Source organism: Amblyomma mixtum, chromosome 9 (genome assembly GCF_055824585.1).
Source record: "Amblyomma mixtum isolate Tamu chromosome 9, ASM5582458v1, whole genome shotgun sequence".
NCBI classification, from domain to species: Eukaryota; Metazoa; Arthropoda; class Arachnida; order Ixodida; family Ixodidae; genus Amblyomma; species Amblyomma mixtum.
The window spans coordinates 55,057,078-55,081,998 of record NC_143020.1 but is presented as its reverse complement, the minus strand read 5'-3'; the positions used below and the strand labels follow the sequence as shown (position 1 = coordinate 55,081,998).

The following is a 24,921-nucleotide window of genomic DNA, read 5'->3' as shown; positions in this document are numbered from 1 at the left end:
GGTTGCTAACAGCCGCACGTCGTCCATAACAGCTATATATCTGTGAAGAGTCGCTTACTACCCCACCTCCGTTTGCTTTCGTAGAGACCGACATCAATGCCATGTAAATGGCGAAACAAATTAGAACTTACAGAATCAGAGCACGTGTTTTTTTCGCAAGCTTGATACGCACTGATTCTTGCAAAACGAGTGACGTTCTTTTTATTCAACAATTTTTTTTTCTGAAATTGTGCGTACTCGGAAGAAGCAGTTAGGGCACAGAATAAGTCAAGTTTCAGCGATAATTTATTTAAGCTAGATGAACACCATATCCAAGACAACTCTAAAAGCGGGTTACGACGAAACTTCTACTTCGTAGAGCGTCGGAGGTTGATGCAGGAGTTGTTTTCACATTTTCTTCTCCTACCAGCTGCAGTGCGGGTTTTTCTGGCGATGTAGGATGTGATGGTTTTTCCTTCATGCAGCTATTTGCACAAGGCTCACACACGAAAAGTTTCTGGAGAATACTAGTCACGCCAGACGTGCCCGGGAAGACGCACTTCCAGACATGAAAAACAATGTACACTACAATGCCGGCAAGAAGCACGATGCCTAGGACAATAACGATTACATAATCAGTAGCGTGAGCTATCTTCACTCCAATGATAGTTAGGTTTAAAGCGAAGATTATGAATATAAACAAGTAGGGGACACTAAACGGCCTTGGAACATCCTTCATTGTAAATCTCAGCCTGACCTGAGCCAGCGACAGGAAGATGGTGAAAAAAGGTGTCACCAACACAATGCTGCTTACCACGGAGCCCACTGCCGTAAAGGCCACTGTACACAGACCCCGAAACACTATAGAAATAATGGGAACTGAAGACCTGAGGGAGACCAAAGACAGAAACGAAGGCAGGTGGCCTCTCCAAGCGGCTGCAAAACCGAGGCGGCTGTGGCTAAAGAATCCTGAAGACAGGGTTCCGAAGGTGCTGATGGACGCTACGACTGATATGATGACGGCGCCAGCCACGCCCCAGCTTTCTTGGGCAAAAGTTAGGGCTGTGGCTTCAGAAGCAACGATGGCTTCGGGTTCGAGGACAATGAAGTAGGCGACGTTTGTGAGGATGTACAGTCTTTGTCAAAAGTAGCCAGGCTGCATGGTTTGCTTCTCACTCGTATAGCAGAGCCCTCACGGCTTCCCTAAAGATCAAAAAGTTCTTTGAAGGTGAGAACAGGGGTTCTTCTTACCATACAGTGTCTAGAGCTTGAGGGCTGGCATAATAGCTTTAATATACGACTGAGAAGAAAAACGTGCAGCCTGGTTACTTTTGACAAAGACTGTACAAAAACGTGACCATCACGACGCCGAGGATGAGAGCCCGTGGAATAGTGTAGAACGGCTTCTTGATCTCTTCTCCAACACAGCAGAGGCCCGACCTAGGACAGAAATGGAAAATTATGTAAGAGTCACCTTAGCCAATCATTGTTACAACTACGCGGATATTTCTAACTCTAATTGAAGTGTAGGGATGCGTCTTCTCGTTAACCTAAGGCAGTGCTGTTATCTACGGTTAGGGTCATCCTACGCCGGTCTTTAGGAGCTCTTCGTCGAAAGAATAACTGTTTGCTTCTTCAGATATAGCTTCAATACCTTTTCATCAAAGTCGAATTTCGGAACACTAAAGTTGTCATGAAAAGGTGTTGTGGGGAGTTTGAAAAAGCTAAGGTAATGGTGTTAGAAAAAAACAGTTCCTTGCAGAGACCTGCAGGGTCAGAATTCACTGTTTCCTGATTTAGACTACCACCAAATTCACATTCGTGTCGGAATAAAGGGAAAGGACGTTTGCCCCTTCTTCAGAGGTGCCTTGTTTGATACCAGTTTTGGTTTGCATCAGAACTGCCTAAAGTTGCACAGTTTGCGCAGTAAGATATTTATATATTGTGCGGCCAGACGTGACGAGCTACGTCAGACGTGAACGCTACACTACCTTATAGAAGGTGCTTTGCACATATGTACAGTCTTTGTCAAAAGTTTAGAGCCCAGGGGGTTCACTTCCAAGCTTTATATTGGGTATCCAGGAGCATTCATGGAAGTCCCACGTATTGCAGGAGGCAGTACCAGAAATCTTCTCATGTCCAGGAAATTTGGAGCGCTAGACATCCATTAAGAACGACACAGTGTGGCTCAAAAGAAAACCCCCTGGGCTCCAAACTTTTGACAAAGGCTGTACGTCTTTACTTACGTGGACATGAGATCTCTTCATGTCTATCTCAGGCAGCAATGTGAAAACTTCTTTGGAATCACGTAACAAGAAAAAAATATTTTTACTTGTGCATATTTTCGTGAGCAAAGAAAAGTCAAACTAATGAAGTTTTTTTGTCAGTCTCAGTGCGACGTGTGTTGTGTGAAGGACAAGGCTGTCCACCGACATGAGATTTAGGTGTTGGGTTATAATAAGACAAACCATTTTCCTTCGGAAGGCAACATGAAAAGTGTGGGTCAGTGCTGGGTCTACTGTACAAAGTGCAATCCGTGATTCTTAAGCAAGTGTTGGTGCCAAATTGCAAAATGGAAAAGCTCCTCGCTAACCCCGCCCCACTAGGTCACATCCATATGATAGTTCGCATTCTTCTGTCTTCTCTTCTTTGTGTCTGACATGACGAGCGGCATACCTATTGGACGACGCCATCGCTACTTCCCAACCGGAGTAATATTAAGCATTCAAGGTCTTATGATTACGAGCGGCGAATTCTATGCTCACGTCGTCGCAGCCTCGCGAATCTGGTTAACCCATAATTCCGCAAGGCTGCAATTAAGCGGCCAATCCTGTATTCCGCGTCATAGTAGTCATAGTAGTAGCAGTATGTCGTAGTTGTCGGTGTAAACAGTGGGTGTGTTGCCATAGCAACCATTCGAAGGTGATTACCATGAAAGGAAGGTATGACGTGAGGGGCTGAATACGCGTGGCCGGTGGGTAGTAACTACCGGCACTATCCGGAGAGTCGTTACCCTGGACGAAGGAGGTAACTGCGAGAACGGAAGAATCCATACTGGGAGGATGTGGACCGTGGAAGGGTAAGGGCATGGAGAGAGCGTAAAAAGGCACAACCCACGGTTACAAGCCGGTGGGTATTTACCCTGGCAGAAAAAGGAGGGTTACCGGGGAAAGGAGATGGTATGCCGAGAACGCAGAAAGGCTTACCCAGAGGGTGCTTACCCCAGGAATAGCCTGGGCGGGGGCTACCGCGCAAAGACGAGGGTGCGGCTAGAGGGGAGGAATTGCAATCAGACGATGGTTACCGTGCAAGTAGTAACAATTAGCGAGAGCGTAGCAATCCGTAACCGGAGGGTGGTTAGAAAGGAATATGCAGAGGGTGAAGAAGGGAGGGTATGACGAAAACGGAGGAATGTGTCGCGGTCCTTTAATCTGTGGCAGCGGGTGCGAAACGCGCCTCCCGAGCAGAGGGTTATCGATGGCGCAGCGCGTCTAGAGTGTGAAAACGACAGCTAGTCGAAAGTCTATCAGTTAGGGAGAACTTAAAAGAGCCCCCAAGAACTACACAGGTAAGAAGTCGCTGTCATAATCCCTACTTCAACTTATTGCCCAATAAAAATAGATTAACAGCTGTTGCTGAATCTTACGTTATGTAGTTTTGACCATTTTGTCATTATTTTTTTTCACCCCTTATTTGTATGCCAGTAACCCTTAGGGTTTTTTCTTCCCTTCTCTTTCTTCCTGTGGTGTGACATCATCCCCAACCTCCCAATCTCCAAAGAAGGCGTCTCTAAGAAGAATGTCTAATGAACAACTCGTACTTTCTCAAGTACCTTGACTGCTTTGCGTGAACATAAGAGAACCAGACGTGAGCTTTTTAGCTTTTTAAGGTATGCGGCTATTTTGCGAAAAAATTAATAGCAAATGGAAACACCAACTTCGTGGTATATGTTAAACCACATTGTTTTAGCTAATCAGAATGTTAAACGCAGACTTTATTCATAACTTCATATTAGTTACCCCGGAGGAAAATTGATTGTTCAGTAATGCACATAAAGGCGAGCTGCGCAATGAACAAAATAAATAGTGAATTCAAGAAATGTTATTATACATAAGTCTAGTTATCAAAAACAATAGTTCCTGTGAAGGCAATGTTTTATAAATATTGCTGCAACTTACAAAATGAAGTGTATGATTCTACCTAATGTGATTGATTACGCCTCTAGATATATACGAAATATATGCAGATGCTTTCAATGTGAAATCTACAGGGATAAAGTAGGGATTGTTCACGTTAGAAGGTAATGGCAAGAAAGTGGGTTTAGACAAAACTGACAAAGAAGATTGGAAACAACTTCGCTTGCTATGAAACAATATCTAGGACGGTTAATAACATCACATTTTTAGTTCAGCTCCTGATTAAGTTTGTGTTTTTTCCTTTTTCAAGTGTTGGAGGTAATTTTTGTGGTGTTTATTTTAGCGGCACCGTGTAAAGCGACACGAAGATTTCTAGAAACGCTTTAGGTCCCCTGTCATGCAAGCTTTCAGCGTGTACAGACCAGGTTTAATCCCAATTTGGTTCAAAATGCTTAGTGCACTCAGCTACTATTATCAAAATGACGCATGGTATCACACGTACCAAACTTTAGCGTCGGAAGGCTTGCATAATCATCGAAGAAGTTCCCTACGACTTGTACTGATTTTCCTTTTACTTACTAAATACTAAGAAAAAAAGGCACAGAAGGAAAGAAATCAAGGTTATTAGTCTAGAACTGAAAAACTGACGAGAAAAATAAATGGTAATGCAGAAATGAGCCAATTCATTGTGTGAAAAACTATTAGTTTCGGTTTTGCGAGATGCTCTGGGGTTTGAAGAAATGGCCGTACCTTTGGAGCGGCTTAGTTAGAAACATAGCTTTTTCGTCTGAATTCCTACTTTAATGACATAAAATTTTAAAAATTGGGCTTTTTAAATTAAGTTTTCAACGCGACTTCATATGTTAAAGCAAAAAGAAACGAATTTCGCGCTAAGGATTTCTGTTTTGTGCACATTAAGAAATGAACACTTACGCTCCATCCGCGCATATAAAAGCGGCGAAATGAGCCTCCAGCAAGCCACTAGTTGTGACATCTGGGCTGACGAAAGGACCACTGATGTGACTCGTTCCTAGAAAAGATAGCAGATGAAATTATTTCCAAGTTTTTGAAACATTTTCTTCCGAAGAGCTGCAAGCAACAAAAAAGTCAACTTCAAGCTTCAAAAGCATGCATTTCGCATTCGGCGGTCTTATGGTAGAGCATCCGCCTAGATTCAGGAGGTGCTCTGTTCGGCCGCCAGTGCCGTCTGGTTCCTACAGGTTTTCTAATGGGTATAAGGTTTCCTCCGGCCTGGTGCTCGGCTTTTCTGTGGTGAACTGCTTGGGAAGAGGGTCTTGGACACTTTTCCCCAGCATCGGCTCTCAAGCAAAGGGTCTCAAGACCCTTTGTCCTTCCGGTCACCGGAAGCAATTTCGACCACCTGGGCTTTTTTAACGTGCACTGACATCGCACAGTACGCGGGCCTCTAGAATTTCGCCTCCATCGAATTTCGACCGCCGCGGCCGGTATCTAACCCGCGTCTTTCGGGTCAGCAGCCGAGTGCCATAACCACTGAGCCACCGCGGCGGAAGGTAGCCGCTTTTGATCGCGCTGTGCAAAATCTCTCCATTGGTTGCCCGCATGTGCTACAGTGCTCGCTGCTCCTGGCTACTCCAGCCCCGGGGGCAAGATGAAGGTCAGATGGACGTGCGCCCAAGAACGATGTCTATTAAGGCGAAAGCCTTTAATGCCTCACACTGTCGTCAGCAGACGCGTTGGCAGCCGTGTCAACAGAAGCGTCGGCAGATTTTTCCGCCTTTCGGCGTCACTGCTTAAAAAGAAACTGCGCCGAGGGTGGGAATCGAACCAGAGCCTGTGGCATTTGAAGCGGAGTCGCTACCACTCCGCCGCGGAGGCTCAAGGTTGGACATGAATAAAGGCGCATCTAGTGAATGCATGTGTTTCATAAATAAAATAAAAGGAATAAAGTCAAGAAAAGGAAAAATAAAAAAATAAAATAAGACATGAAAACCAAAATAGAAATAAGAAAAGAAGCAAGAAGAAAAATAAAGAAAGAAAAAATGAAAAATAAAAAAGGAAATAAAAACAAACAGTGCGCCAGGAAACGCTTTCGCTTTGCAACACTTTAGAGAGCCAAAGTGCCGCCTGAATTTTTTTCTGGGCATGGTTGTGCACGCTTCACAACTGCGAGGTTCTCAAAAGGCGATAGAGGCCACCCAATTCTGTTGAAAGAACGGCCCAGCGGCCCAAACAACGTTCGCAGGGTTTCATGAGAAGAAGATATATAGGTACGTATCGCTAAAAAAATAACTGTAATGAGTACTCGTTAACGAGACTACCATTAAGATATATTCCCACTAAGAGCCCAATAAAGGGTCCACGCGTTACCGGTAGACGCTGCCACGATTCCTGTAACGATGATTGAGGCCAGCATAGCCACTTTTACCACAGCGAGTGTGTTTTGCAACTTTGCCGATGTGCCCAGAGAGATAGCGTTCAAGCCTGTAGCCAGCGCTGAAATGAAAGAAATGCCGACAGGAACTGTTTGTAACACTTTTTTAGAATGGAAACGTAAGGGCAAGTCCACTTAATCACTCATCTTGCTTCAACTCAGACATGACAACAAATGTCTAATACTGGATCTTTCTACCACCCTTCCCAATAAATTTAGTACCCGAAAAGTTGGTATTGGTATCTGAATATGTAAACTTACGTTGTTTTTTATATTCACAATATCAAAGTTTCGTAATCATCATCTCAGTGTTCCAGAGCGGGAAGAGAAATATTTTTAAGGAAAATCAAGCAAGTTACCCAGGTTATTCACCATCCGTTGCCCTGAACCCGTTGATGGATTAAAGCCAAAAAAACGGCTTGAAGTTACAAGAGCGCATAACAAGCTCAAGTTTAATTATGCATGTAAATGAAATAAGCTGCCCCTGAGGTTCTTAGGCAACATGCAGTACAGTGCCAGGTAAAATAATTTTATGGAGTAGGGATTGATGACCTGAAGCAGCACGCATTTCAGCTGTCGATTGCTTTCCCCTGTATAGACGGTTTGAAGCTGAAATTTAAAATTTAACTCGCTTTGCAAGGAAAAACACAAGAAAGAAATCAAGGTTCAATGTTAAGGAGGCATCCACAGTTCGGATTGTGAAATTGGCTTTAGGACTCACTCAAAGGCCTAAAACAAAGGAGCTTAGTGAAACACGGTGATCAAAACGAATTTATATGTGGCTGCTACGGCGCTAAGTCTCTCGAAGGGCGGCATAGAAGAACTGACAGTTCACCGCGTTTTTCACTTTTGGCAAAGTTTTGTGCTTTCCGACGCCAGTTGCCATGTGGGTGCCGGTTTCAGTTCCACGTATGTATAGAAAAGGTTTGAAGGCAAATACATAAAGACAATTCATAAGGATACGAAACACAGGGTAATTTGTGTACACTGCAAAAAAAGCCTGTCTATTTTTTTATCGCTTAGAAGACACTTGAAAAGAGGCGGAGCCAAAGGCGTTTTGTTCACAGAGCTTTAACACCTTTTGTGTTGAAAAGCTGACGAAAGGATGTATCACAATATAAAACTAAACAATTTGACTCGATGACGAAAAAGAGAAACCAGGACAGTCTCTTTAGAAAAGGCCAAAATGTATAGAGCCGAGTTGTGTAAGCCTTCAGCCTATTTTATTTCCTTTAAAGCGCAATTGAATCTCCAGCCGTTGTGTGATTCTGATATCAGAGGCGATATGCTACACAAAGCTGTTGTACTCCAAGGCTCGAGACATCTCTGTATGAGGGTTGGAACTTTAACGCGTTATGCATAGCGTTAATGCTTTTTATTTTATTTACTGGAGTCGTTTAGTATATATGGAAGATCTGAGATAAGAAGTCGAAGCGTGACAGAGTTGTCGGGGTTAAAATTTACAAAAACGCAGTAAAATTTAGTCGCTACTACCGAAAGCAAGAGAGCACGGGAGGCGGGTAAGCAGAAAAATTTATTTCGGTGGAGTCCCGTAACCCAGCCACCTGAAATATATGAAAGCATAGGGAGACGTTATGTTTTATTCGCTGGTAACACTGCTAACCATCTGGGCAGCGCGGCAGAGCTAAAAAAAAGATTTTTTTTTTTCCTGGAACATGCGTCCCATAAACTTAACTGCAGTATGTACAGTCATTATCGAAAGTTTGGAGCCCAGGGGGTTTTCTTTTGAGCCACAATATGTCGTTCTTAATGGACCTCTAGCGCTCTAAATTTCCTGGACAGCAGAAGATTTCTGGTACTGCCTCCTGCAATAGGTAGGAATTCCATGAATGCTCCTGCTTGGAAGTGAACCACCTGGGCTCTAAACTTTTGACAAAGACTGTACATGGTTGGTGAAAAGTTCCTAGGACGCAGGATCTGCTTTTCATCGGTATATCCTGCAACTTAAGATGACGATAATGCTTTGAAGTGTCTCAGAGGCTAGAATGATGCTTCATCTACCCTGTACTTGTATTTTGAGCTTAGGGGATGTCGTAACAATCCTATAATATGGCTCGAAAGGAGACCTTGTGGCCTGGGAACTTTTGACCAACCCTGTACATCAACCTGTCATGGTCTTGTTGTTGTGTACGCCGAAGATAGTTTACTCATTAGGGTGAAGCAATTAGGGTGAGTGAGTTATTCATGCCATTTTCACAAGGGCGCCGTAAACATTGATTACCTCGCTAGCAACCAACCCACAAGTTTGTTGTGGAAAATAAAATTGATAATAAATGTAGAGAGCTCCACCAAAGCGTGGAGGCACGAATTGCTTCATGTAGTCCTTGGCGACATATGCGCGTACGACTATGACCCCTGTTTTCACTATGAATTTAATTCGCCAATTTCTAAAGCACCGAAAATAACGGAATAATTACGTGATCCTCAATAAAAACATGGCTACTTGTGTATGCGAGAAGCCAACAGTCATTGAAACCGTGGAAGGAATGTTAGGAGAAGGCCTTGCTCGCCCCATTAGACGAAATTCTGTCGGCGACTGTCATTGCTGAAGCCGAGGGATGGTCGCAAAAAGATGGCGTTTCAAAAGCCGCCGTCTAGCCACCGAAGCGCCAAGTGCGACGGCAGCATACACAACAGATACCAAGAGTTGCCACCTCTCAGTGGGAATTTAGGTGTGTATTCACTGCTCTCCTTTTTAATATGTGTGTCGTAACGAGACCCACATTTCCATACTCATGTTTGTTTGGTAACTTAAAGATAGACACCAAATTTTGGTGGCATGTTTTCTCCTCTGCAGTGATGCCTAAGGCATCCCTATACATAGATCTCCACGTGGTATTCGCCTATGAGCCTAAATATTTATAATCGAATTTTTCTCTTATATATCTTCGGTTTCGATTTCAGCAGCTCTGTGATGTAAAAGTTGCATTTAGTTCACCTGGAAAAATAGGCCTAGGAAAATAAGAAAAATAGAAAAAGTACGCTAAAAAAATTGCGAAATAAATGCTGCATCTTCATTCGTTGTTGTTCCAGCTCTTCAGTAAAGCTGGCTTTAGCGTTGTAGTGAATTTAATCTATGAAGCAGCGGTTATATCGGAGTTTATGCCGCGCGTGGCTGCATACCACTTCGACGTTAAAGCCATCGTTCGGCTGTTGAAGCGTAAATGCGAGCAGAATGGAAGAGAAACTCGGCTACAAATACTTTAGCGTTCGTAGGTAAATACCCCGTGATTATCTATCTACAGGCATGCCTTACGCATTATAGAGAGAAAAGAAACATGCGCCCAAAAATTAGGTGTCTATACTCCTTCCACTAGGGCCTCGGTTCTAGCATTTTTAATCCCACAATAATCGCATTAGGGTTCACGCACAGCTCTCAACCTCATCATTTGATAACGTTGCACCTGGCACTTGCGGTATTTCAGGACACTGCCCGTGCGCCTCTATGGTCGAGGGTGACGATGGCGAAGGTTCGCAAGGTTAGGCGACACGCAACACATATACTCTAAAAAGTATTTGGTAGGACAGCCGCCATCGTAGTTCGGTTCACAGAGCACTCTAGTTGATATTTTGAGGCCTTGGGTTCCAATCCAACCGGCTGCCTTTGATTGCAATTTTTTGTACTTTCTAATTTATTGCCTTTGATGTAAAAGTAATTTCAGAGCTGATTTTTTCCTCATCAGCAACCCGGATGAAAGAAACATTCGCCTATGCTTGCCTTCCTTCATTGTTTTCTTTTACATGTACGCGTATGTCGTAACGAGCCCGTCATTTCATTACTCTGGTCTGACCAGAGATTCCTAGTGAGTTAGGGGATACTACTTACGACTCCGGGATAACGGCAGGGAGCAAATATCCATCATTTCTCGGAATGCGTAGGACGTTTTATCACTGACAGAAAGCGGTATCAAGTGCCGTGTGGCAGGCATGTCTTAGTGCACGCAACGGTACCAATTGAGTTTGCTTGTAAATGGCCGTACCTAGGATACGTTTCATTTTTGCCGCCACAGACGTGGCATGTAGTCCAGGAAGCATAGAGCCAAATGGATGTTTATTGGTTTGAGAGTGACACATAAACAACTCTCCGTCGCTGTACCCTAAGAGTAATAGCGCACCCTGAGGAGCAGTATTATCGGTTTGTATCTACCGCGGGTACACTGAATGCATCACTGCAGCTTGTACTTACTGGTGAAGGCAACCGCTACGAGCACAGTGGCTCCGTAAGGCGGGTCTCAGGAAGGGTAGACGAGCCTCGTGAAAGTCAACGCCTGAAATGCCGCAATCATTGGGTCGGACATAAGTGTGCGACCCCAAACCCACATGAAGGCGACGAAGTCACCCGGTCGGCCCAGGGAGTCGGCAGCCGCGCAGAGGTACGCGTAGTCGCCGCCAGATGTCGGCAGCAAAGCAGCCAGCTCGGCGAAGCAGAGTGATTCTGCAAGGGAATAAGCAGCCCATCGGAACACCTACTTATGGCATCTGGTATGAGCGTGGCGTGCAAGGGTGGAAGAGCGGGCTAGTTGGTAGTTCATCTTGAGGAAAAACACAGCGCACTCCTAAGACACGGACAAAGAAAGGCAAGATGATACAGCGCTGGCGAACGGTGTTAACAAAAATGTCGGACCTAATCTTAAGGTAGATGAGAGGAGCTTTGGATCACGTCCGAAATTAACGTGACTTTGGGCTTACATGAAAGAGAGGATGAAATGACTTGATCAGGATATACAACAAGCGGAAATGATGATTGGTAGTCTACGAACAACACAGTCAATATTTAACGGAGGGAAAAGTAGCAATGTGGGGCAAAAGGTGGTGCCGAGATGTTATATTATAAAATTGTCTGGGGTATGCAGATGTAATGTCGCGATAATTAGGCATTCTTAATGGAGGTCTCTCTATCAAAGTAAACCAAAGTCGCTGATGACGATATTGATTTAAATGCTACTAAATATTGGCCCGAGAGGCTACATGAAGTGAGGAATTGGTGATAATGCTGTTTGTGGTGTTTTTACAGTTCTTTAGAATTATGATTGTGCTTTGTAATGTCACAAGAAACCAATTCAGCTCAATCGCTCTAAGAGCGAGTCAAATTGAGCATGCTCGCCAGTTCTAAAGACCAAAGAAATCACAGCATTTTTAATATCTATTATGTGTAATCAATCGCCACGCCGTATAAAAATGAGAGTAAGACGCAAAAAGCAGTTCATATTGTCCCAATGATTTGTAAGGTTTGTTTGCTGGTATTCAAACCTGCCGGCACGCTACTCTGTGAGAAAAATAGGAGGGTGCACATCTAGATTGTTTGTAGCCATGGGTAACAAGTTTTACGTCGTTAGAGATTATCGTAGGTTCTTTAAGCGCTTTATGTTGAAGTTTGGTGGCTCTTTAAACTGAGCGCGACGGTGAGCGGCGGCGATTCTGTGTATTGACGGGAACCGAGCCCGCTTGTTGGCTTCGCCGTCTCCAAGTTCTCTTTGTGGGGGCAAGTCAGCCCATTAAATATCTGCTTTTCGAAGACTTTAGCTGTTTCCATATCATCCGGACGGCCGACGCCGCCACGTCACAGTCTCAGCGATGATGTGTGCGATGGTGTGCGCGCTTTGGTTGCCCATACCTGTTTTGATTAATATGGCGTGAGCAGTACAAGGACTTCCAAATCCTTTGGCTCAATGGCGGTGCACTCACGTATTATGGCAATAAGTCCGGCCCCAAACCACATGAGGAGGCTAACACCAACAGAGCCCGAGTGCTTGAAGACCAAACTTGGCGACACCAGTATCCCGGATCCTGAGAAACGGATAAGACAAACTTGCACTCACGATTGAGCGCAACCATCAAGAGACATGTATCAAAATGTTTTGCCAAACTCTATGCTGCGCCTTACTGAATGCGTGTGGTACTTTGGAAAACCTGTGTATTTGCTAGATTTTGGGCTAAATAAATTTAAACGTTCCATTAAAGAACCCGAAATATCGGCTAAATTATTTTAGGAAAACGTAAGCACAATAATGAACAAAGCTTGAATAGTTTCTAGCACACAGTGCGCAGGGCTTAAGCATTCCTGTTATCTGCTGTTTTTGCGAACATAGCCATGCTTTGTTTTCATTCCTAGCCGTAAATTGCGAAGAAACGTAAAATTATAATCCCTTTTCGTGCGGTAAATGTTGCGTGAAGGTATAACGTCTCCCTATTCCGGCTCTTGAGAACGCAATACTGACAAGTTGTTTGTCAGCCGCGCATATGGCCTCATGGGAAAAAAGGTTTATGTGCATGGTGTAAAATATATGAAAATGCATTCTTTTTACATATCTTTCTTTCCTGAGGTTTTCAATATTTTTTCTGTATTTCACATCATTTCACTTCGATGCGTAAAACTTCATGTGAAGTTAGTAAAAGGTTTGCGGTTATCTTTATGCACCACGGACTTGTCCGCATAGACTGTGCACGTTTCATTGCGGTTCCATGAACCCATTCGGAAAATGAACGGAATTATTGGAATCGTCGTCCGACCGTTTCACCAGGGCACTGAATTGTGTGCGGAGCTAGGTGAGCAATATTCTGCCGCTGTTTGAGAACCACTATTAGACAGCTTCTCTCTTGTGAATCCTTTAGGTATGTCTGCCATCAAATGACAGCTTGCGTATGTCTTTAGGTGGAAATATTTTATACCATCCTAAGACCCGGAGTGTTGTGAAAGCGAATGGAAGTGAAGGCTGAAATTTTGGTAACTTTGGCTCTTAATTGTGAATAAGTTCGTCTCGTGCTGCGTTATTTGTACTTGAAGACGTTCATTGCCGACAAAAAGATCGAGGTATCAATCCAGATTAGAATGTGATCGTCTGTTTTAGCTGAAATGTGCTCTTGTATGTGTAGGTTGCATGGTTACGCCTGCAACTAAGAGCTAAATGTGCTGTGCCATATAATGAAACGCTCGTGTAGGCGTTTGCTTCCATTTTTAACAGGAATCCTAAAAATAGAATCAGAGCAAATTATGCCGCGTTGGCCGTAGTCATTACACAGAGCAGAGAAGTTGGAAATTTATCTGAGGCAAGGATTTTTCTGGCACCCAGTCTCCTTTCATGATTGCCGCAGCTATGGTTTGCTAATATAATATACAGGAAAATTTTTTAACCAGTACTCAGGAATATGTTGTATATAGTCGTACCAGTGAAAGTTATTGTAGAATCTAAATCACGAGGGTGCTACTTCTCAATTCTTATACTGTGACCTACAAATACCCATAATGTACTGCAATAATATTAGAATAAATTATCGACTATGAGGATCTCAAGAGACGAAGGGAAAATTCTGGCGTCGGAGGTGCGCAGTAGAGAAAAGCGCCGAAATTAACTTCAAGCACCTGACGTTTTTTAGGATGTAAATAAAACTTTTATTCTAAGTCTAAGTGCGAAAGCTTTGTTTAAGCAGACGGAATGGCACGGATCAGCACCTAGCGGTGTAAGGCGTTGGACTCTTCATCTGCATTCTGAAGCGAAATGTTTCGAATGAAATTTATTTGATGGACTTTGTTATAACCAGGCAGAAACTACAATTAATTCTTTTTTTTGCGAGTACTACTCGCTATCAGAGCTGTTTTTATAATAGTGACTTGTTAGGCAGCAGAGGACACATGCGTCAGTGAGAAAATTTTATTTAAAAGGTGGAACATTGTTATCGCGCCGCTGTATTCAAACTGGGGATGCCATTGCCGAAAAAGACTGTGTGGTTATCAGTAGGAAGTGAATATGGATGCGCCCTTAAATCTCCTCACATATGCCTCAGATACCCCCAACCAAAAGAAAAAGTATTCACGTTGTAGCCCCCTCACATCCCCCTCTAGTCGGAGCCCAAAACTAGCCCAGCGTACGGCAGCCTTCGAATACGAATAATTCGAGGGCTTTGGACGATGAGGGAGTGGGGGAATAAAACAGTTCCAAATATGGAACTGTCTTAGCTAGCGTGTCTTGCTTGTAGGAGTGACTACGTGATCAGTGTATCGCTTTTCCCCAGCCCGCAAAGTTCCTCCATAAGTAACGTTCACCGAGGAGAACTGGCAGTGAGCGGTAGAGGCCTAGTTTGATTCGTACCGTCTTTCAACACGGCTGGTATATGTTATGCAACCAATCTCGCACTCGCCACCATCATGCAATTCAGGGCCGTACAATGTCCTCTCCAGTCGATTCTTATTAGCCATGTCGGGCTCTATCTGCAGCGATCTCTTGCGGATTTCCAACAAAGATATTCTCACATTACTAATGCCAGCCGCACCTACGCTTTCAACCCCTGCTTACAGGTGCCCGGTAAATGCGACGCTTCTTTTTTGTGTGTGCGGTAAGGCACAGCAGAGTAAATTAGGAAAACCACGTAATTGTTCTAATGGTACAAGTAACAGTTATGGTACAATGGTACTGGTACTGGTTAATGGTACAAGTAATGGTGTTACAATTAACATTTTTTTAAGTGACCTTGTTTTAACAAATTCAAAGATGAAGCCTGCAAAATGGATGGTTGTCCCGAATTAAAGCCCTTGCAGGCCGCCAGAAAAACGAACCGCTAATACATGAAGAGTAAAAGGCAGGAGAACAATAATTAAACGAGAGAGTACTTCCAGCTAAGCAAAAAGAATCTCTGCCAAGAAAAACACACTGCAGGTAAACATGCGACGTCGCCTAGCTGTTAGGACTGGCCACTCTCTGCACCCTTGTCAAGCTGGAAACTGCGCTTGATCATAAGGCGGCGGGAAAAAAAAGCCTTCAGTGCGCAGGATAATCGATGTACGCTCCCATGCAGACTTTATTAAGCATCATCGAGAAATCCTTAAGCATCATGACGATGTGCGGACACCAATATCCGGTTCCACACTTGAGTTCTCTTAAATGGCTCGACGAAGAAATGGACCCAGTGAGTATGTTTGTTAACAACCTATTGCATGCACTCATATATCCTTAATGTTTTAAAATCCAGAACAAAAGTGGATATTTATTTATTTATTGGATATGCAATACATCGTACTGCCCGTGGGGCAGGGCAAAAGGAGGTAATTGGTCTCGTGACGAGGCCCTGGTCCCACTGGGCACAGCAGCAGTGGGTTCAAAATAAATGTTGACAGTACACATACAATTAGGTATAACAATCATCACCGTACTAAAATGCACATGAAGCCTGTGACAAGTTAAAAAAGAAAGAAACACATGTTATTGTTAACACTTTGCACACAAATATATAAATCAGAACAAAATAACTTTGCAGTTCGAAATCATTATTAATACGTTTTCAGCCTTCTATTCGGACTGAAGAAAAGTCGTATTCTGCGTTTGAAAGTTCTCAGACGTCTACATGTTTTTGCAATCTCGAGAATGTCTACATAATTATTGCATAGTTTCATAATTTTATTATCAATTGTCTGTTTAGAATAATTTGCCCTTGGTTTTTCTATGATAATGAAAGTCCTACGAAAATTGTGACCCTGTACCTCTATTTAGATAGAGTGACCAACAAATCGACTCTAATTGCATGACACTGCAGAGAATATGTACGACTGAAGCTTCTCTCTTTCCGACACTTGCCTATGACGTTGCCAATGATAACTGCAGTGGCACTGAACAATCCCAGTTCTCTCTTGAGAGCTCCGCCACTGGCTTCGCGTCCTTTGTCGGCACTTATGGGCATTTTTTAATTCAGGGCCGACTTGCTGAGTCCACGGCGAGTTGGAACCTCAGGAACTTTAGAGCAAATGGCAAACAAAAATGTATGAGCCTTCGTCCAAAAAAAACTCTCAGAGGCAAGGTTTCTTCAAAGCCGCTCTAAAGTTGAAAAAAAACTTTGTTTTCGACAGGCTTTCAGTTCTCGTCGTTGGGCGCCATACCGTGTCACTCGATGACAACACCACAGAGAGAAGAAAGAGCACAATATTTTCTAAAAATTGTTATAAATACTGCTTCTTTCTGTTCGTAGGGAATAACTGCAAATTTCGTGCAGGAAATGTCGTTCTTAACATTGGTGTTGAAGACTGCTGCGTGTTCTGTTGTATTTTAATGCCTTTTGATAGTGTTTGATGCGCTGCATACACGTCGGTTGTGTTTCTGAAGTACTTATATTTAGGATTTATAGACGGTGTTTTCGCTGTAAGTTTGTCAGTTTACATCGTTCTTCTTTCGATTTGAATTTTAGTGCTTCCACCGCTTTTATCTTGATGCTGACACGCAAATAACATATCACTTGAACAACAAACAATTAAATACTCTGGTTTTGTAACGACATCGTTTCCTGTATTGCTGCGTGGCAGCTGTCGACACGAAAAACCAGTTCTTGTGTGACAACAAGCGGCCGTGGAATGCGACAGAATGTGCTGTTCTCAATAAAGGAATTTCTGTCTAACGGTCAAATCAAGTAAAAAGCTACTACGAGAGTCCCTATTAATAACAGAATGGAATAAGCTGTTTTCTTTAATCGGGACAGGTAAGGCAGATCTTGATCCCATCATAACACAGTCCATATTCATAATAGCAGACACATAGCGTCTCATTTGGGCGACATTCTTATTAATTCATAATAGTGGTTTCTTGTGAAAAGAAGAAAACTGGGTCGAAAACGTCAAAAGATGTTTATTCGTTTTGACAAGAAATATTACCGTAGAATTGCTTTTTCGGACCTTATGCATACATATAAGTTATTTTCCTAACAATGCCTTAAACGGTACCGAAGAGTTGCGTCCCATCACAAAGAAACTTCCAGCAACAAAAAGAAAAGAGCAGACTGAGCAATACAGAAAAGACTGACTGTAGAGGACATCAGAAACCTCTTCATCTATTTCGGGTCACCTCAGTGGGGACTTCAGACTAGTTTCTGTTAAGTGGCGAAAATGGATCACCTTACGACGGAAGCAAAGAGTCCAATTTCCAATCGCATATTGTGATGATGCGGATATGAACAGCACTGAAAAATGTGCGAATGGAGTTAGAGCTCCCTGTTGACTGAAGGCACCTTCCTGGTTGGCCACCTCTCATGTGAAAGGAAATAAAATGATGCTGAAATTCGTCTATTTCACGGCTTCCTCTCGAAAATGTTGTACGGGTGCTCTAACATAAACTTCTAGTCACCGATATTATCGCTACCGCCATAATGATGCTGTGCTGTGCGGCTTCAAATCATAACGCGTGGCGAAAGCTTCCTGCACGCAACTGAATGTCGCTGCTAAAGAATTTAGGAGCAGAGCTCGCCAGTGTAAGGCCTGGATAGAATATGAGCTCGCCAGTGTAGGGCATGGGTAGAATATAACTACCTGCCTGTAGTCACTACGTATACTTATCAGGAGCCGGACCATTATCGTGAGTTGTTCATAAGTGATAATTTTTTCCCGTTCAAAACAGTTGTAGATGCAGTTGTAGATGCCAATGCTTATTGTGAGTGTTTACAAAAGTGGACACCTTAAATGCTTGGTGCGCTCGCATCGATTATTAGCTAGATGGTGGGAGAGCAGCACTGATTTGATAAATGCGAGAAATGTTTCTGAACCTGCCGCCACGTATGAATTTCAATCACAAATTGGAGTTAGAGGAAGAGATGCCGTTTCATTCCATCGAGAAAAAACAAAACCGCTCACCACTCACCGAAGCATGCGATTTCGTACCAGAACTTGTTACACCTTTCTCGGTTTCACAGTTCGCAACGCAGCACTTACGGGCAGAGTCTCATTTTTAGAGTTTAGTTTTACAAAGCACGCGATCATGCGCTGCGCTATCTACGATAACAGGACCGGGTAAGGCACAGCTGGCAGAAGCGGGCAGGTGAAAAAATGTTCGGGGGTATGCAGTTAAGCTGAATATCGCTGTGACAGCAGCACTAAGTATTTCATCAAACAAAAAAGCAGCCTAGAATGGAAGCATACTTCGTTCTAAGCTTTAACGCTAGAGAGCTAGTGGCCCCATGTCGGAAAAAAAAGTTGTCCGGCACCGGTGGCGCGGCGGCATTGGCATCGGTGACCGTTTGAAGCCTCCCCAAACAGCAAAGGTAATCGGCCCATTATTACCTACAAAGTACCAGGGTGAAACCAACCGTTTGCAATACTGTGTCGATTAACTGGCTGCCTGGGTCGCAGCTGGAGCGGCCGGAGCAACTGTGTCGATTAACTGGCTGCCTGGGTCGCAGCTGGAGCGGCCGGAGCAACTGTGTTGATTAACTGGCTGCCTGGGTCGCAGCTTGAGCGGCCGGAGCAACTGTGTCGATTAACTGGCTGCCTGGGTCGCAGCTGGAGCGGCCGGAGCAACTGTGTCGATTAACTGGCTTCCTGGGTCGCAGCTGGAGCGGCCGGAGCAACTGTGTCGAATAACTGGCTGCCTGGGTCGCAGCTGGAGCGGCCGGAGCAACTGTGTCGATTAACTGGCTGCCTGGGTCGCAGCTGGAGTGGCCGGAGCAACTGTCCGCCCTGCAATCTAGGCTGGTCACGTGGTCTTGTGGCATCGTCCCAACCTGCTCACCGCTACGACCTCCTAAACAATTTCATTAAAATATTTTCACCACCACCACCTGAATCGCGCTAATAGGTGCGCGGGGTGATGAGAGAGAGATGTGAGCTGCATGCGTTGGCGCTGAAAACATTGTGGCCAACACACGGCACTGCAGCAATAGGCCGAAGCCTTCATTGGGGGAGCAAACTCACGCGATCAACAATTTACTGCCACTTGCCACGGTGGCAGGGTGAGTGCGCTGCCTATCCAGGGTCCGGAACGCACTGAACGTTGCAGACGCCAAGCCGCTTATAGTTGCCCGATACGACATAGCTTTCGCTCTCTAACCAGGTTCAGCAGAAGTTGAACCGCACCGTTTTAAGCATGAAATGCTTTTAGCTCCCGTTGTCGGCAGTGTGGTGACGTCACGCCGAGACCGAGATCCACTCATCCGGGCACTGAAATCCACTCATCCGGGCACTGAATTCCAGTTATCCGGGCACTGAATTCCAGTTATCCGGGCACTGAAATCCACTCATCCGGGCACTGAATTCCAGTCATCCGGGCACTGAATTCCAGTTATCCGGGCACTGAAATCCACTCATCCGGGCACTGAATTCCAGTCATCCGGGCTCTGAAACGAGAACATCCGGGCACCGTACGAGACTTAACGAGATTTAACGAGACTCTCTAAGCCCTCCTACGCGACCGGCATGCAAGCGCCGGTTGGTCTCCAAACGAGACAAAAAATAACTGCTGCCAGTGCCTTCTCAATGTTTATCAAGATATCACTGGAGCTGTGGGTTTGATAATGCACGGAATTATAATTTCCGATTTCTAATAACGCGTGCAAAAAGCACATAAATGCCACGTTACACTTCGTTGTCATACGTGATCCGGGGGAGAAGCGCTCCGTTCAAAGGGCAAGGCATCGCGCCGAACGGGTGGTGGCGTTCCTCCCTTCCATTACGGTGCGGTTCGGGTGTCCACCGAGATGGCAGAGAATTACTGCGCCATTTCCTTTCCTCAAAAAACCTTGCGTTCAAATGGCAAGGCATCGCGCTGAACGGGTGGTGGCGTTCCTCCCTTCCTGTACGGTGCGGTTCGGGTGTCCACCGAGATGACATTAGGCCCGTAAACATTTCATGCTTACTCTACTCTCGGTTACGGGAGAGGCAAAGATTTTTTTAAGCATGAAATGCTTTTAGCCCCCGTTGTCGGCAGTGTGGTGACGTCACGCCGAGACCGAGAGCCATCATCCGGGCACTGAAATCCAATCATCCGGGCACTGAAATCCAGTCATCCGGGCACTGAAATCCAGTCATCCGGGCACTGAATTCCAGTCATCCGGGCTCTGAAACGAGAACATCCGGGCACCGTACGAGACTTAACGAGATTTAACGAGACTCTCTAAGCCCTCCTACGCGACCGGCATGCAAGCGCCGGTTGGTCTCCAAACCAGACAAAAAATAACTGCTGCCAGTGCCTTCTCAATGTTTATCAAGATATCAGTGGAGCTGTGCGTTTGATAATGCACGGACTTATAATTTCCTATTTCTAATAACGCATGCAAAAAGCACATAAATGCCACGATACACTTCGTTGCCATACGTGATCTCTTAGGGGCTTCGCGCATCGAAGCAAAGCCGCGCAGGCGCACAGGGGCCCGGGGGAGAAGCGCTGCGTTCAAAGGGCAAGGCATCGCGCCGAACGGGTGGTGGCGTTCCTCCCTTTCATTACGGTGCGGTTCGGGTGTCCACCGAGATGGCAGAGAATTACTGCGCCATTTCCTTTCCTCAAAAAACCTTGCGTTCAAATGGCAAGGCATCGCGCTGAACGGGTGGTGGCGTTCCTCCCTTCCTGTACGGTGCGGTTCGGGTGTCCACCGAGATGACATTACGCCCATAAACATTTCATGCTTACTCTACTCTCGGTTACGGGAGAGGCAGAGAATTTTTCTTCCTCCGTTCAATTTCTCAACCACCATGCCTTGCAAGAGTAGCACGCCTTCGGTACCTAAATATTAACATCTTTCAAGTAAAGCTTGAAATTTTTGTGTGCCTTTTAATGAAACATGCAAGGAAGAAATTGCATCGCGTCTTTTTCTGGGACCGCAAGTAATTTTCAGAATTTCCAATTAAAAACCTAGTGCACTAACTAGTGTCCAGGGCGGTGCTGTGCGGTGAGATTTCTACTCTCACCAGCTCCATTATCACATTTGCTGGCAGTAATCCTGTTCTCGCGGTGGATGTTTGTAACAGGTCGTGAACGCTAAGCAGCAGTTGATATCCCTTCTTGATTTTGTCATCTTCTTGAACGTCCGCTTCGGAGGACGCGGTTGGTTTTCTTCGTAGGCTCCGGTCCCGGCGGGCGGCCCGCCCGGATCCCGCCCTCCCCCCAGCGACACCGGAGGACCTGCTACTCCTGCCCCGGCGCCAGGCCTGCTGCCGTGGTGTCCAGGGCTTCGCAACATAGCCCTCCCGCCTCCTGAGACGCGCCCCACGAAGGCGCAATGTTTTTACTTTACAGTGCCGGAGCCTGTTCCGGCGGACGACCTCATCGACTACATCGAGGCGGTCGTCGGTGTCGGGGGGCTGCAGTACCTGCAGCACCTCGGCGGAACTAAGTTCCTCTGTGCTGTGAGCTCGATGGCTCAGGCGACGAAGATGGTAGCGGCGGGGAGCCTCCTCGTCGCTGGAAAACCTGTACCGCTGGCGCAGATGGCGGCGCCAGTGGTTTATGTGACGGTGTTCCGGCTGCCGCCAACCGTCTCGGATGACGCCCTAGCTGCGGCCCTGAGTGCGTACGGGAAGGTGCGGGTGGTGTCGGAGCCCGTGTTCGAGAGCCGGGGCGACATCCGGAACGGCTGCCCCGCCGTCAAGCTCGAAATGCAGCGTGCGCCGCCCAATTTCCTCACCGTCGCGGGTCACCGCGCAATGTCGGAATACCGCGGCATGAAGAGGGTGTGCTCTAGGTGCGGAGGAGAGGGCCACCTGGGTGCAGGCTACACTACTACGCGGTGTGGACGCTGTGGAGCGTACGGGCACGCGACGGAGACCTGCCAGGCAGCGTGCAAGCGCTGCGGGGGGCAGCACGCGACCTCCGACTGAGTGCAGCCCCGCTCGTACGCCGCAGCCGCGGCCGCCGGTTCCAGCAAGGCGGCAGTCGAGCCCTCCGCGAGTGGCAACCAGCCCGCTACCCTGCGGGACGAGGCTGCAGCGGCCTCCAGCGGAGACCGGGCAGAGAACGCGACGACCGACTCTTCGGCGGACCAGACCGGGGAGGACCAGCCCGAGGGCGTCTTCGACGCCGAGAAGTCTGCCTCGACAGACTCCGACGCGTCGCTTCTCGAGTGGCCCCTGTCGGAGCCACCGAGCCCGGAGGCGTCCCTTTTTGACACGCCGACGGCAGCGCAGCTGCAGGACGCCGACCCGGGCACCGAGTCGCCCGCGACGTCATCCTCCGACGCTGCACTGCATACGCCCGTCGGGGGCAGCGACACCAGCGACAGCGCGAGCGAGCCGCGTTCGCAGAGGGCTCATATCCCGGTGGCTCCCGAACCGCGCCTCCCGTGCGCCGCAAGGGTGGTCCGGGCTGGCGTGCGCAAGTCCCTGGAGCTGGACGACCCCAAGCGCCTGCACTCGTCGTCCGAGGGCAGCGGTCCTCGCCGCTCGACCTCGCGCCTAAGAAGAAAGTGCGGACGGCGGACGAGGAGAACGCCGTCATGGACTTCTCCGAAGACTTCTAGTCTTCGCGATGGCGCCTCCTCTCAGGGCCTCGGGCCGTGACGGCACCTTTCCTTCTGCCCTGCTCGGCGGTGGCTCGAGCGCCGTCGTTTCAGCGCTCAGCTAGCGCCGCTATCTTATCGGCGCGCTGGATACGTCGGCGCGTCGGGCGAACGGTGGACGGCGTCTGTGGGGTGGTGTGTGTTGGTGCGTGTGTGACTGTGTTTGTGCCGCAGCCGCGCGCATCGGCCGGACCTTACAGCCGCGCAATCGTTAGCGCCGCTTGGCATCGTCGCCCCGTCGCCGCGGGGCCGCCAGCCGGGACGCCAGCAGGGACCCGGGTCGCCTCCCCAGCGCCTCGCCACCCTCCCAGCGCCGGTGTGCCTACGCACCCACAGACTTTGCCCGCAGAACTGTGCCGTGAGTCCGTCATCGCTTTAGTTTGTTCATTGTTTCGCTGTTTAACTTTGTTGTGTTGTTTTCTTTCTTATTTTTATGATGGCTATGTTTCGTTTTGCTTCTTTTAACGTGCAGGGCTCTCGCTCTCCAGATAAGCAACGGGAGGTGCTGCACCTTGCACGGTCTTTTCGCATTGATGTTTTGTTTTTGCAGGAGTGTAAATTCCTCACCCCTGCAGATGTTATTTCTTTTCGTTCACGCTTTAACATTGATGCTTTCTTTTCGTTGACGGACTCGCGGTGTTGCGGCGTGGGCGTTGTATTTTTGACTCCGGCTTTTCGCGCTGGAGCGCACTGCACTTTTGGGTACGACGGTAGAGTGCTAGTGGTGCGCATCTTCCTTGACGGAGAGAGAGAGAGAGAAAAAACTTTATTTACACAGGAATTCGGGGCACGCCCCAGGGTCCCCGCACAACCCCACTGGACTCAAGTGTTTATGTTCCTGAGGACCATAACACTGGCAGCACGGCCGGTGGCGATGGTCTGCACGGCCGGGTCCTCCGAGCGCAGCAGGGTCTCCCAGTCCTCCCAGGTCTTGAGGTTCTCTAGGTCCCGCGGGGGAGGGTCCGCCGGGCAGACGGAAAGGATGTGGAGGGAAGAAGCGAAGGGTTCTCGGCATAGGGCGCAAGCAGGAGTGGGGAAGGAGGGATGATAGTGGGTTAGGGTAAGGGGCGAGGGGATAGTATGTGTCTGTAATCTGCGCCAGAGTGTTGCGTGTCTGTTATCTAGGGAGGGGTAGGGCGGGGGGTAGAGCTGGCGTGAGGCTCTGTATGCCTGGGTCAGCTCACTGAATGTGTGCATGCGATCCTTCGTGAATCCCCAATCCGAGGCCACCTGAGCCCTGTTTAAAGAACCTCGGGCTAAAAGGTTGGCAGCCTCGTTTCCGGGATTTCCGGAGTTCGCAGGCACCCATATCAGCTCCACATGGCGGGGCGGGGGTGCATCGGACGAGTCCAGTATGCCAAAAGCAGGGACATGAACTCGGCCTCGAGCAAAATTTAAAATCGCAGTTTTGGAGTCACTTAATTTATACCGGGCTTCCGTGCGAGTGATAGCTAGTGCAATGGCGGCTTCCTCTGCAGCCTCTGGGGACGTGTTTAGAGGGAGAGATAGTGTGAGGAGGACTGATAAAGAGGAGTCCACCACAGCTGCTGTCGCTTCATCACCCGTGCAGGCGGCGTCCACCCATACGGCGTCCGGCTCGGGGCCGTACGCTCGATGGAGTGCCTTCGCACGGGCTCTGCGGCGCTGCTCATGGTGGGACGGGTGCATATTCCTCGGGAGCGGCCTAATGAGAAGCTCCTGGTGAAGGGGTCGTGGGATGGCGAGGAGGGTTGGGTCGTTGGACGGTATTCTGATGCCGAGGGAGTCCAGGATATACCGACCTGTGGAATTTTGTGTGAGCCTGATGTATTGGACATGTCGGTGGGCCTCCACCATCTGGGCCGATGATGCTGGCGATTGGTGAATTCCGTCGTTTTTGCGTGGAGCCGATGTGGGGTGCGTCCATACTCCACGGCCCCCTGGCGGGAAGTCTCCTCGACGGACGGAGGACGCGTTTTCTAAACTTGTGCGCGCCTGTCACGCGAGCGCTGACAAATGAATTCTTCCGCTCGGTCGCGTCCCACTGCCTCGACCTTATGCCGCATGTCCTCTTGGGGGATTTTAATTGTGTGCTGGACACCATGCGGGTCATTAGGGGGCCCGGGCAGGGAGCCTCGAATTACCACGCACGCGAACTCG

At 47.3% G+C, this 24,921-nt stretch overlaps 1 protein-coding gene and 1 pseudogene across 2 annotated transcripts; one reads left to right on the top strand and one right to left on the bottom strand.

The window, feature by feature from the left end:
- Nucleotides 1–267: 267 nt before the first annotated feature.
- LOC149329093 (Y+L amino acid transporter 2-like) lies at nt 268–18,243 on the bottom strand (annotated as a pseudogene). Its single transcript, XR_016285418.1, has 8 exons — nt 18,230–18,243; nt 16,116–16,321; nt 12,235–12,336; nt 10,736–10,984; nt 6,465–6,590; nt 5,049–5,145; nt 1,327–1,419; nt 268–1,115 (listed from the first exon to the last, which is right to left on the bottom strand). The product of XR_016285418.1 is annotated as a Y+L amino acid transporter 2-like (transcript).
- A 231-nt stretch (nt 18,244–18,474) lies between these two features.
- On the top strand, nt 18,475–22,165 carry LOC149329092 (uncharacterized). Its single transcript, XM_089559171.1, has 2 exons — nt 18,475–18,558; nt 21,350–22,165. Exons 1-2 carry the CDS (start codon nt 18,475–18,477, stop codon nt 22,103–22,105), a joined length of 840 nt encoding a protein of 279 aa, XP_089415297.1. The 3' UTR covers nt 22,106–22,165.
- The last annotated feature ends 2,756 nt before the right edge of the window (nt 22,166–24,921 follow it).